General features: G+C 41.4%; 1 protein-coding gene across 1 annotated transcript in view; it reads right to left on the bottom strand.

Annotated features, from left to right (window-relative positions):
• EVC2 (EvC ciliary complex subunit 2) overlaps window positions 1-12,779 on the bottom strand; it is a 287,368-nt gene that overhangs the window by 150,595 nt on the left and 123,994 nt on the right. Inside the window, exon 10 of the mRNA XM_077477799.1 lies at window positions 1,553-1,877. Within this exon, the coding sequence (XP_077333925.1) occupies window positions 1,553-1,877 (325 nt within the window). The remainder of the gene's footprint in view (window positions 1-1,552; window positions 1,878-12,779) is intronic.

Raw genomic sequence — 12,779 nt, forward strand, 5'->3', positions numbered from 1 at the left:
AGGAGGAACCTGCAGGGGACCAAAAAGACTGACAAAAGTGTTAAGCCTCATACACACGATCGGATTTTCCAATGGGAAATATGTGATGACAGGCTGTTGGCGGAAAGTCTGACCGTGTGTACGCTCCATCGGACAATTGTTGTCGGATTTTCCACGTGCAACTGTTGGATAGCAGGTTTTAAAATTTTCCACGGACAAATGTCTGTTGTTGGATTTTTCGAGCGCGTGTACACAAGTCAGTCGGAACAAAAGTTCAAAGTACAACTACGCATGCTCGGAAGCAATGACGAACCAGAAGTGGTCGGTCTTGTAAACTAGCGTTCGTAATGAAGAATTAACATTCGTGACGTGGCAAATTATGAATTCTCTAAATGCAGCGCACAATTCTCTTCTTCTTTTAATGGGATAATAATGAAGCTGCTTTGCTGGTGATACTGATGAACTTACTGCAAAGAAATTTTCAAAGGCTTTTTTTTCTAGTGATATGAAGATTATTATCATTATGCTGTTTGTTTGTTTTTTATTTAATTAATTTAAGTTACCACAACGCCATTATCCCGTTGTTTTTCAGATCAAAGCTACAACTATGTTGGTGTCCCTTGTCCATTTTACATTGTACTTTTTAAAATGTAACTGCCTACTCCCAAACTGTCATTTGAAGTTAAACACATAGCCAAGTATTATTCTACAAATTTTTTTTATTGTGCATTAAAAAAAAGAAAACAAATAAAATTAGATATCTACCAATAGAACTTAACCAAAAAGTGCATTCTATGCATCCAAAAATATAGAAAATATACCAAATCGAATCATTATTATTCAAACAAAAAATAATGTCAAAGCAATAACTCCAAGGACAATAATAAATAACACGTTATCTCCTCCGATTCCGCAACATGGCTGGTTGACGAACTGCTGTTCAGAATCAAACTGAAAGCGTGAAATGAAAAGCGCAAAATGAAAAGCGCAAAATTAAAAGAGCGAAATGAAAAAGAGCGGATCAACACTCACCAAACTTCTACCAACCACGTGAAATTAGTAGAAGGAGCCCAAAGGTGACGCTAAAGAGCTGAAAAACCTTGTAGTACATCACTACGTTCATGATTGTTGGCCAACAATTGTGTGCCGTGTGTATGCAAGACAAGTTTGGGCCAACGCCCTTCGGACAAAAGTCCAATGTTTTGTTGGCCAACAATCTGATCGTGTGCACAAGGCTTTCGTTTCCCTTCAGATTTCTGAGCATTGGAATGGAGAACGAACTTCAATGGCACAGGAAAGGGTAGAATGTATATTCTTGGTTAAAAAAAAAAAAAAAAAAGTTTGCAACAAGTCTGCACTGACTTCAGTTTGATTTTTCTGATTTGCATACTTGTCCCAAGTCAGTGTTTTAGGAAGCACCGAGACAGCCAGGCAACTAGCATTGTCAAAATGTGGCCAGCAATGACATTCCTTTTATCTCCCGGAAAACAGGTTTTCCTTAAACCCCATTAGAGGGGTTTCTAACTATGCAGACAATGGCATTAATGTGCTCCTGCATCTAAGCATGGCCTACCTTTTCCTCTGCATGTTTCGTGATTGCCTCTGCCTCTTCGCTGACCTCCTTCTGTTGCCGATGCTGAGCCTCCATCTGTTTCTTGGTGTCCAAATTGCATTCCGCTGTCAAAGCTACCATCTTTCTATGATGTTCCTCTTGTATTTTCTTCTCAAGGTCGCTCCAGTGACCGTTCATGATAGAACTTATTTTCTTTTCCTCTAGTGAGTAGAGGGTCCCAGCCCCTGTCATTTCTTTCAGCAGAATCCAAGTCACATCTTTGCAGACCTGAATCCGACACACTTCTAAATATGCATCTGCCTGGGTCAGACCAGCTATCTCCGAGCTGCAGAGACAGAAAAATATAGTCATTACAGATTAAACGTAAAGCAATGAAAGCATCAACATAGCCATTGAAAGGTAACAGTATCTGTAGCGATTTGATCAACGTCTTCCAAACTGCTTGATTTTGGGAGTTTGCACTACTTTTCTAACACCAATATTAGCCACTTCAGCCCCGGAAGAATTTACCCCCTTCCTGACCAGAATACTTTTTCAGATTCAGCACTGCGTCGCTTTAACTGACAATTGCGCAGTCGTGGCTCCCAAACAAAATTGACGTCCTTTTTTCCCACAAATAGAGCTTTCTTTTTGTGGTATTTGATCACCTCTGTGGTTTTTATTTTTTGCGCTATAAAAAAATATAGCGCCAATTTTGATAAAAACCCATTATTTTTTACGTTTTGCTATAATAAATATCCCCAAAAAATACCTCTCCAAGTAACTTTGATTATCTACTAATTGGCAAATTAATGACATATGCTTCCAGGAGGGTTCATACACTATATAATGTGGCATCTTTGTACATGGTATTTGTACTGAAAAAGGCCCACAAGGCTGAAACACGTTTACGTCTGCTGTCTGTTCCTGTGTCTTTTATGGAGAATCAATTCATTTTGAAGATTTTAAAGAGCAAGCAAAGAGTTGCCGACCATCTTTTCTTACTAGTGACCTAGTGCTGGTCACACAGATGTCCCATGGGAAGGCAACATCACTAGAGCCTACAGGGAGATCATGTGCAGTACTTTTGAGAATGTGTCATACAGCATTTAAAAAAAAGCTTTTATCGTGAGATAAAAAGACGAACACTCAATGATTTACATCAGGGGTGTCCAACCTGTGGCCCAAGATGGCTATGAATGAAGCCCAACACAAAATCATAAACGTAATCACTTAAAGTGGTGTTCCACACACCAGAAAAAAAAAATGCTTAAAATCCCTAAAAAAATTAAAATAAAAAACATTTGGGAAATTATTATTTTTTTAACTCACCTCTAAATGCCTGTTGCTAGGGGGTCCCTCGTAGTCTGCCTCCTTCAGTGTCTGGGCTCCTGATGTCACTTCCCCTCGGCGCAGGAAGGGCTCAGCTCCGCCCCCTCCCTCCTGTCAGTCATCTGGGACACGTGACAGGTCCCAGATGACTGCGTGGCCAATTACGGCACGCAGCGCCACTCGCACATGTGCAGTGGGTGCCCGGCTGTGAAGCCACAGCTGGGTGCCCATAGTTGCAATGCCGGCGCCGCCGAGAGGAGGGGGGCGAGCGGGGCTTCGTGCCCCCGCATCGCTGGACCCTGGGACAGGTAAGTGTTTGATTATTAAAAGTCAGCAGCTGCAGGGAAGGGGTTAACACTAGGTGGCACTCAAGGGGTTAAGTGTTCCCTAGGGAGGTATTTCTAACTGTGGGGGGAGTGGACTGACAGGGAGTAGAGAGAGATCGCTGTTCCTGATCACTAGGAACAGCAGAACTTTCTCTACTTCCCTGTCAGAATGGGGATCTGTTTGTTTACATACACAGATCCCCATTTTGGCTCTCTATGGAGTAATCGCAGGTGGCTGGTGGACATTGGCCCCCTATCGCTCTTAAAGCAGCCTGCGTACACCTACTGCGATTTGCGCAGCCGTGCCAACCTGTTGCGATTTTAGAGGGACTACGACATTGCGGCAGTCGGATTGGACACTTTTGAAACTTTTTTGGGACCAGTGACATATATACTGTGATCAGAGCTAAAAATAGCCATTGATTACTGTATAAATGTCACTGGCAAGGAAGGAGTTAACACTAGGGGGCACTCAAGGGGTTAAGTGTTCCCTAGGGAGGTATTTCTAACTGTGGGGGGAGTGGACTGACAGGGAGTAGAGAGAGATCGCATTTCCCGATCACTAGGAACAGCAGATCTCTCTCTACTTCCCTGTCAGGATGTGGATCTGTTTGTTTCCATACACAGATCCCCGTTTTGGCTCTCTGTGGAGTGATCATGGGTGGCTGGTGGACATTGGCTCCCTATCGCTCTTAAAACAGCTGGCGTACACCTACTGCGAATTGCGCAGCCGTGCCAACCTACTGCAGTATGGTGCCAGCGGCTGATCGGCAAGCTGTTAAAAATTTAGGTCTTTTTTCTTTTACTTTTTTGTTAGCGAACACGTGACCGAGGGAAAATTTTAAAGTGTCACTGTACTGGACTTTTATACATGTTAGCTTCCCAAAGAAAAATATCCCAATCATCAGTCTTCAGCAGCACCTATATTTGTGAGCAAATATTTTCAAGGATGAAGTACATGTAGGGCAAAACTAGGACCAATATATCTGATGAGCACCTTGAGAATTCATTGAGAATTGCTAAAACATCCATCCAACCAGATATTGATGCGTTCGTTTATTAAAACAGTACTAGTCAAATATCGTACTAGTTTTATGTTGCCCTCTTTGACGTTTATAATAAAAAATTATTTAAAAAAAAATTAAGTTTTATTACTCAGATCTGTATATTATCTAGATCTGTGATTGTTAACTTGTTAATATCAGCTATCCTTACTGTAAGTTTTTTTTTTTTTTTTTTTACGTGTGGCCTAAAACAATTCTTCTTTCAACGTGGCCTCCGAAGGTCAAAAAGTTGGACACCCCCAATTTACAGCAGAGATCCCACACATTTCTAGGGAAATTCCAGGTGTGTGGGCACTGACAGTGGTGGCATTTCCTCCTTGGGCATGGAGTCAGTGGATCTGTCACTCGCTCTGCTACCGACTGCTGAGACAAGGTGTGTGGGGGCAGAAACAAGGGGGGTGCTGCAGCTGCAAGAGAAGTGTGAGGGCCAGGTGAAATGGCCTGACTGGCCTTGGGTTTGACGCATGTGCATTAGAGAGTGATCGGATGGGTTGGCATATTCTTGTAAAATATTTTGCCATAGCCATGCAAGCTTGGATCACCTGAGCAATCACAAACTGTATATGCTAATGGTTAAATGAGGAAGGATAAGTACAAGACCAGTGGTGTCTACTAGCGCTTAAAGACCTAAGGATTGTTAATGGACCTGGGCAAAATTACTGCATGTGTGACAATCATCTCACGTCCACTGATACCATTACTCGTAAATCTCCCTGACACTTCCCACAATCGAACATCCAGCACACATAAAAAGGGAAAGCTTTCTGATGCAAGACAGATTCTTATCTCCACCACAATCTATCTATCTTGTCAGCAAACAGAGAACATATTAACACACAACATGATAAAGAGCAGGAGAAGTCAGACAGCTGTATGATCACAGGACAACTGTGGACAGCATGGCACCAAAGGTTAATCAGATGAAGTTAGTTGCCATGCCCATCACTGTCACTCAAAATGATCCAACTCAATTCATACAATGGCTGCCTTCAGAAGCATCATCTGCGAGCATTCTATCACTTTGTGTTCTGTTACACTAGGATAAGCAGAGACAAAGTGTACAGAAAATTAAGTGAACCTGTCCCATAAATAATCTCTACCATAAAGAAGCAACGAAAAAACCCAAAACTTAAAGTAGAAGTCAACCCTAAAAAGAAAACCCCTGCATCTATAGACATCCACGATCTAATACTAACCTATCTAGCCCTGTAAAGAAGAAATCAGTATGCAGTGCTTTGAAAAAGTATTCATACCCCTTGAAATTTTCCACATTGTGTCATGTTGCAACCAAAAATGTAAATGTAGTTTATTTGGATTTTATGTGATAGACAAACACAAAGTGACACATAACTGGGAAGTGGAAGGAAAATGGTAAGTGTTTTTCATATTTTTTTACAAATAAATATCAGAAAAGTGTGGCGTGCATTTGTATGCTCATTTGTATGCATATGTATGTATCTATAGCTGGCCATCCCAGTAAGCAGCATTGGAAGGGTACATAAGGTATAAACAGGGCCAAGGATAAATCCAAGGGCAAAAAACAAGCTTACTTAGATTTAATTGCTTGCCTGCGACCTGGTCACTAACAGTATGCGTTAAAAGCAGGGGTTTAGTCTGCATGCATTTGAAAATGCATACGTAAGCCACAGAGCCTCGCCATGGCACCCTGGTATCTGTGGTACCCAACATTAACTTAGAAGTGTCCCCACAGTGGAGGCACATGCATTCTGATGGATAGGTGAGGGCAGGTGGACTTAAGGGAAACCATCCCTTCTTCAAAAGGTACAGGAGCACACTGAGCTCCCAGCATGTAGCTCAATGGCTGCGAAGGTGTCAGTGCGTTGCCTGACCAATATGCACGACAGTGATGGTGGGCTCCCCTTTAGTCAACCGGCCCTCGCCTATCCATCAGAATGCATGTGCCTCCACTGTGGGGACACTTCTAAGTTAATGTTAGATACCACAGAAAATAGGTTGCTGTGGCGAGGCTCTGTGGCTTACGCATGCATTTGCAAATGCGTGCAGATTAAAACCCTGCTTTTAACGCACACTGTTAGACAGGTTTAATTGGTTGTCTGTGAGCTGGTCTGTGAATAAGCTTGGTTTTTTTCCCTTGGATTTGACTGTTATGTACTGTTATATACAGAGGCACTGACAAACACAGAGGGACTTTTTCAGAATAACAAAAGATTCCAAATCTTGCTCCTACCGCTTGTTTTTCATATAATTCCATTTTCTCTTTCCCTGAGCATCCATTTGAGTGTATACGGACACTTTAGCGGAAAGGAGGGAGCAATCTGCACCATCCAATTTACCATCCCTATTGTGGTCATCTGCAAGCTAAAAGGCCTAGGCTGGGCTATAGCCATCCGCCTTTTAAGCTTGTCGTCTGGTAAGCAGAATCGACAGCTATGGTGGTCGGCCCCTCTTCTTGTTTGTGTGTGCACACTACGGTGGTATCAAGTCTTCAAGTGATTTAAATCTATTTCCTTGTCTTTATTGCCTGTTTCTGTGGACTCATTCATTGAGACTTTTTAGCGCAGCTTTTTAAATTTTATTTTATTTATAATACATGGTGTGTATTTTTTTTTTTAGGTGATGTGGATGTTGTGGAAGAAGAAACTCACTTCAACAGTGTAAGTACACAAATCCTGATCAGCGAAATAACGGTGTGCAAATGTGAATTAGAGAAGGTCGAGGAAAACATCAATGATGTTGAAAAAAGACTCACCAACATCATTGACTGTCAATGAGCCAAAATCGAAACAAAGAAAAAAAAATTCAATGTTGTCGTTAATTTTAAATTTTTTATATAAAATGTTAAAGTAATTTGAAAGCCAAATTTTGAAGATGCACACAGTGGAGGTTATTTACTAAAGGAAAATCCACTTTGCACTGCAAGTGCACTTAAAGTGCACTTGGAAGTAAAGTCACTGTAGATCCGAGAGGGACATGCAAGGAAAAAAATAACAGCATTTTAGCTTGCATATGATTGGATGATAAAATCAGCAGAGCTTCTCCTCATTTCAGATGTACGCCTTAGATTTAGAGCAACTGCACTTCCAAGTGCACTTGCAGTGCAAAGTGGATTTTCCTTTCTTAAATAACCTCCAGTGTGTCAACATGTGCTATCTGCCACCATGGGATATCAATGTACATGTTTGTTGGTGGGTGTAACCCTTTCCTCTCATCTACTTTAGTTGCCAGAAAGGGGTTGCACCCACAAAACACGTACATTGATATCCCATGATGGCAGATAGCACATGCTGACACACTATGCGTCTTTTCCCTATATTAAAATAGATGCAGGGAAAATACACACATTTTAGGCATGGGATCATGATGGAAATCCATATTTTTGAGTCCCAATTTGAGTGCATCTTCAAAATTTGGCTCTTACAGGGGTGAGATCACCCCATATGATGAAGGCAATATCAACAAAGTTTTGATATACTAATGTCTCATATGGCCTTCACTTTATCAAAGTTGAACTTTGTAAGTTCCTGAGTTGTGGATGTTATGGTTTTAAACATGCCTGTTTAGCCACAAAAAAGGCTATATACTGTCACACATATATACCAAAGATGTTGGTTTGTTAAAAAAAAACCTTTTATAAACGTACATGTGAATGTGCTTGGAGTAAAATGTTTTATACTCAACAATGTGTGGCTTCTTCTTTCAATGCTCAATACCAGTTTTTGGAGTAAGAATGGTTTAGATCAAATCATATTCATGTGTTAGAATGGCCCAGTCATAGTCCAGACCCAAATCCAATTACGAATCTGTGGCAAGACTTGAAAATTGCTGTTCACAGACAATCTCCATCCAATCTGACAGAGCTTGAGCTATTTTGCAAGGAAGAATGAGCAAAAATGTCACTCTCTACATGTACAAAGCTGGTAGAAACATCCCAAAAAGACTTGCAGCTGTAATTGCAGTGAAAGGTGGTTCTACAAAGTATTTACTTTTCACATATTTATTTGTAAAACATTTTGAACACCATTTATCATTTTCCTTCCACTCCACAATTATGTGCCACTTTGTGTTGGTATATCACATAAAATTCCAATAAAATACATTTATGTTTTTGGTTGTAACACGACAAAATGTGGAAAACTTCAAGGGGAGGTATGAATACTTTTTCGGGGCACTGTACATACCCTTTCTGAAGCTGAACCGACCCAATCTCCAGCGGCGGAAGCTCTGAGAGTGATGTCACCCATAGACTTACTATGGGGCTTCTGTTGTCAGATGTGTCCTTTGCACCCTCCTACACAGCAAAGTGGCTTCAAAAAAGGTATGTATGCCGATTTCATCTTTACAGGACTAGATAGGTTAGTGTTAGATTGTGGATGTCTATAGATGCAGGGATTTTAGTTTTAGACTTCTACTTTAAATTCAAAATGACAACATAATGGAACCCTGCCTGGTGGAAGTGGACTCCTAGGAACCCAATAAGACTTTAGGTGGACTACTTTTTGTTGCTATCTGGGTAACTAAAGCACACTTGTAGTTTAAAGAGTAACTTTAAAACACACCTTTATCATCATTCCCACTGGTAGCTATGTATGTGTGCCTTTTAAAGCCAGACATCAGCCTCTCACAACATTTGGTATGCACTGCTTCTGAGTCACTGGAGTAGGGAAAGAAACAAGCCTTCAGTCAATGATGTTTTGCACTGTGCATGTAGTGTCACCTCAATGCTAGAGCTTTTATTGAAAGAAATAAGGTTGCCAATGTTGACCTTTCCTTCTGTTGTTTTCTTAGCTTTCTTTAGAAAAATTAAATTTAAGAAATGAGCAAAGGGAACGTTACTAAGGCCTTGTTCACACATAAGGCATACAATAGCATGTTTACTCGCACAGGGATTGTCCTGCTTCCCCAATCCAAGCACTGCAATTGTGATCTCCATAACTGATTCAGTTGTAGAGAGATAGCTGTAACTTACAGTCTCAGCAGTGTAGGCATACAGTGACTCAATCCAAATAACATCTTGCAGATCGTAGAAAGCTTTAATCTGAAACTTGCACAGATCACAGATGAACATCAGATAAGTCAAAAAATATAAATCATAGTGTGTCTAGCTCCAGCAGAAAACAGAGCATGTGGTGAATGGCAGAAAAAGCATGCAGAATGGGACTAACTACATAGAACATCCCCTAGCTATGGAGTGAGGTAGGGACAAAATTATGCATGTATAACATGATAGGGATGCACAGATGCATTATCCACCCCCGTGCAGGCAGTCTCATTGAGAGGAGAGGGTAAGATGCAAGCAGACAATGAAAGATTGCAGATGTGCGTGAGAGAGCATAAAGTAGAGCAAGGGTGACTGGAGTAAATGGATTCCAGGGGGTAATTGGTGAGGTGTACATGACAGCAACGTTTAGCAACCTCCTCTGTAGAGACAGGGTGAAAAGATGAATGTGTTGAATATGGTGGTAGAGGAATTGGGGCAGATAACTGAACAATGGCAATCTCATCATGAATTCCTCCCATTTTTTTTTTGGGTGAAATGACTGCCAATGTCTTGGGCTGTGAATAAGTTCGTGGGCAGCAGTGGCAGATTAAGTAGAGACTCAAAGGTAGAAAATAACTGACTAGGACTTGATAAAAAGGTGTTAAAAAGAGTGATAAAGAGGGTCTTGCCACCAGAGTGAGTAGGAGTGTGGATCCATTCTTAGGTTAAAGATGAGGTTAGTAAACCTAGGAGCCTGCATTAGCTATATCTGGTCTTCCACAGTACACAGATCATGGAAATGCAATTATTTTAGTAAATATAAACTGCTAAACACTTTTTCTCATAAGTAGTATATAGCAGTCTTGTGACTTTTATCGGTGTCTGGATAAACCCTGGAGGAGGAGTTTTCATTCTACTCTGAATCAAGTAATCAAGATAAACAAATTAAAGGGTTTGTAAACGAAAAAAGAAAAAACAGAACAAATATGGTTTTGCACAGAGCAGCCCCGATCATCCTCTTCTCAAGTCCCCTGATGCCGCTCTTGGCCCCTCCCCCTCCCCGAGTGCCCCATAGCAAGCCATTTGCTCCTGAGCTGGCTCTGTGTCCATAAGATACCAATCACGGTACAGCCCTGCCCCCACTACCTCCTCACTGGCCAATGGCTCCTGCTGCTGCATTAAGCCAGTGTGGAGGGAGAGACCTCTGAGAGCCTCGGCTCCTGCACATCGCTGGATCTGTATCAGGCTAAGATGTCTATTAGAGGGGTGACTGAGGGAGGAGCTGAGCACTGAAAGTTTTTTTACCTTCACGCATAGAAAAACCTTCAGCCTTTACTTTAAAGAGTAACTCCACTTTTGTTGAGAAAAAAAAAAACATTCGCCTTTGTTATTCTGAAGAAATCCCTGTGTATTTGTCTGTATCCATGTGGGAAAGTGAATATAATGGGAGTGGTTTCATAATTATCAATCAGCTGTGCACATGCAGGGCTCTAATGAGGAAAGCTGCTGGGTCTGCATCCCTTTAGATGTGATTTCCTATTGGGAGTATGTCACCAAAAATGACATTTGTGTTGCAGGGATGCCTGAAATCTGACTTGTATCTTAGTGCAGACTTCTAGGAAAATCAGTAAGCCAATCACACAAGCAGGAAATTGCATATCTGGGGGGGTTCTGTACACGATCTGTGTACAGAACACCTCCAGGTAGCCATATTGTATTTTACAGAAAGTTACAGAGCTGCAGATTGAAAAGCAAAAGGTAATTTTTAATAACATGCAATTACAATATGATTGCGTCGCAATTGTATATGTTATATTTTTGCTTTAATTGCTATTCCCCCCCCCCCCCCACAAAAGTGGAGTTACCCTTTAACTACTTACCACAAATCGCCGTTGCTGTACGTTGGTACTTTGACGCTAAATACCGTTGTTATAGCAGCAGCTTGCTGCCATAACCTGGTATTTTCAGGAACGGCGGGCAGCTCTCTTTAAAGTAAAAGTGGTCTCTGCAGCGTATTCGCAGAGAGATCACTTTTATTGGGGGCGGGAGAGGCCCCCCTCATGCCACGGTCCGGTCGCCTCCGCCACTTATCTGAGCCACCAGCAGTGGCAGAGCCGATCGCATCCTCTCCCCTGACAGGCCTGGAGCCGAGTGAGGAAAAGATAGTCCCCACTCGGCTCCATAACATTAGATGGTGGAAGTGACGTCAAACATCACTTTTGCCCAATGGTCTTAAAGGGGAGAATAATTATTTTCCAAAAAAAAAAAAGACATTTAATTTTTTTTTGCATTTAAGTGTAAATATGAGCTCTGAGGTCTTCTTGACCCCAGATCTCATATTTAAGAGGTCCTGTCAAGATTTTTTTCTATATTCTTTTAATAGGCTCCAGAAGGAATAAAAGTGACCCAAAAGTTTTTTTTTTTTTTTTTTAAAAGACAGTGTTAAAAAAAAAAAAAAAAAAAAAGAAGGAAAATAAATACTTTTTTTTTTAACCACTTAAGCCCTGGACCATTTTCCAGCTAAAGGACCAGGCCCCTTTTTGCGATTCGTCGCTTTAACCGACAATTGCACGGACGTGCGACGTGGCTCCCAAACAAAATTGGTGTCCTTTTTCTCCCACAAATAGAGCTTTCTTTTGGTAGTATTTGATCACCTCTGCATTTTTTATCTTTTGCGCTATAAACAAAAACAGAGCGTCAACTTTGAAAAAAATGCAATATTTTTTACTTTTTGCTATAATAAATATCCCCAAAAAATATATAAAAAAACATTTTTTTTCCCTCAGTTTAGGCCAATATGTATTCTTCTACATATTTTTGCTAAAAAAATAAAATCGCAATAAGCGTTTATTGATTGGTTTGCACAAAAGTTATAGCGTTTACAAAATAGGGGATAGTTTTATGGCATTTTTATAAATTATTATTTTTTTTTAACTAGTAATGGCCGAAATCAGCGATTTTTATTGTGACTGCGATGACATGGAGCATTAATACAGCGATCAGTGCGATAAAAAATGCACTGAATACTGTAAAAATTCCACTGGCATTGAAGGGGTTAACCACTAGGGGCAGTGTAGGTGTTAAGTGTGACGTGTATTTTATTTTTACTGTAGGGGGGCATGGCTTGGCATGTGACGTCACTTATCATCTTTCCCTATAACAGGGAACAGACAATCAGTGACAGCCACACTAGGAAGCATGAGGAGAGGTTTGTTTACACTTACCTCTCCTCGTTCTTCAGCTCTGTGACCCGATCGCGGGACACCGGTGGCGATCGCATCTGCGGGTCCCGCGGCCACGGTCATGGAGCTCAGAACTGGGTCGCGAGTGCGCCAGCGCGCGCGACCCACGGCTGGGCTCTTAAAGGGCAACGTACCTGTACGTGCTTGTGCCCAGCCGTGCCATTCTGTCGACGTACATCGGCGTGAGGCGGTCCTTAAGTGGTTAAAGCGATCCGTCCCGCCAAGCTTACACGCAGAAAATGTGCTTCAAACCCCACGTGAGTTATCACCGCGATCGTTAGCGCGAGAGTAATAATTCTAGCAAAAGACCTCCTCTGTAACTCA

Source organism: Lithobates pipiens, unplaced genomic scaffold, assembly GCF_037356315.1.
Source record: "Lithobates pipiens isolate NorthernLeopardFrog02 unplaced genomic scaffold, aLitPip1_a1.2 Scaffold_13, whole genome shotgun sequence".
Lineage (NCBI taxonomy): Eukaryota > Metazoa > Chordata > Amphibia > Anura > Ranidae > Lithobates > Lithobates pipiens.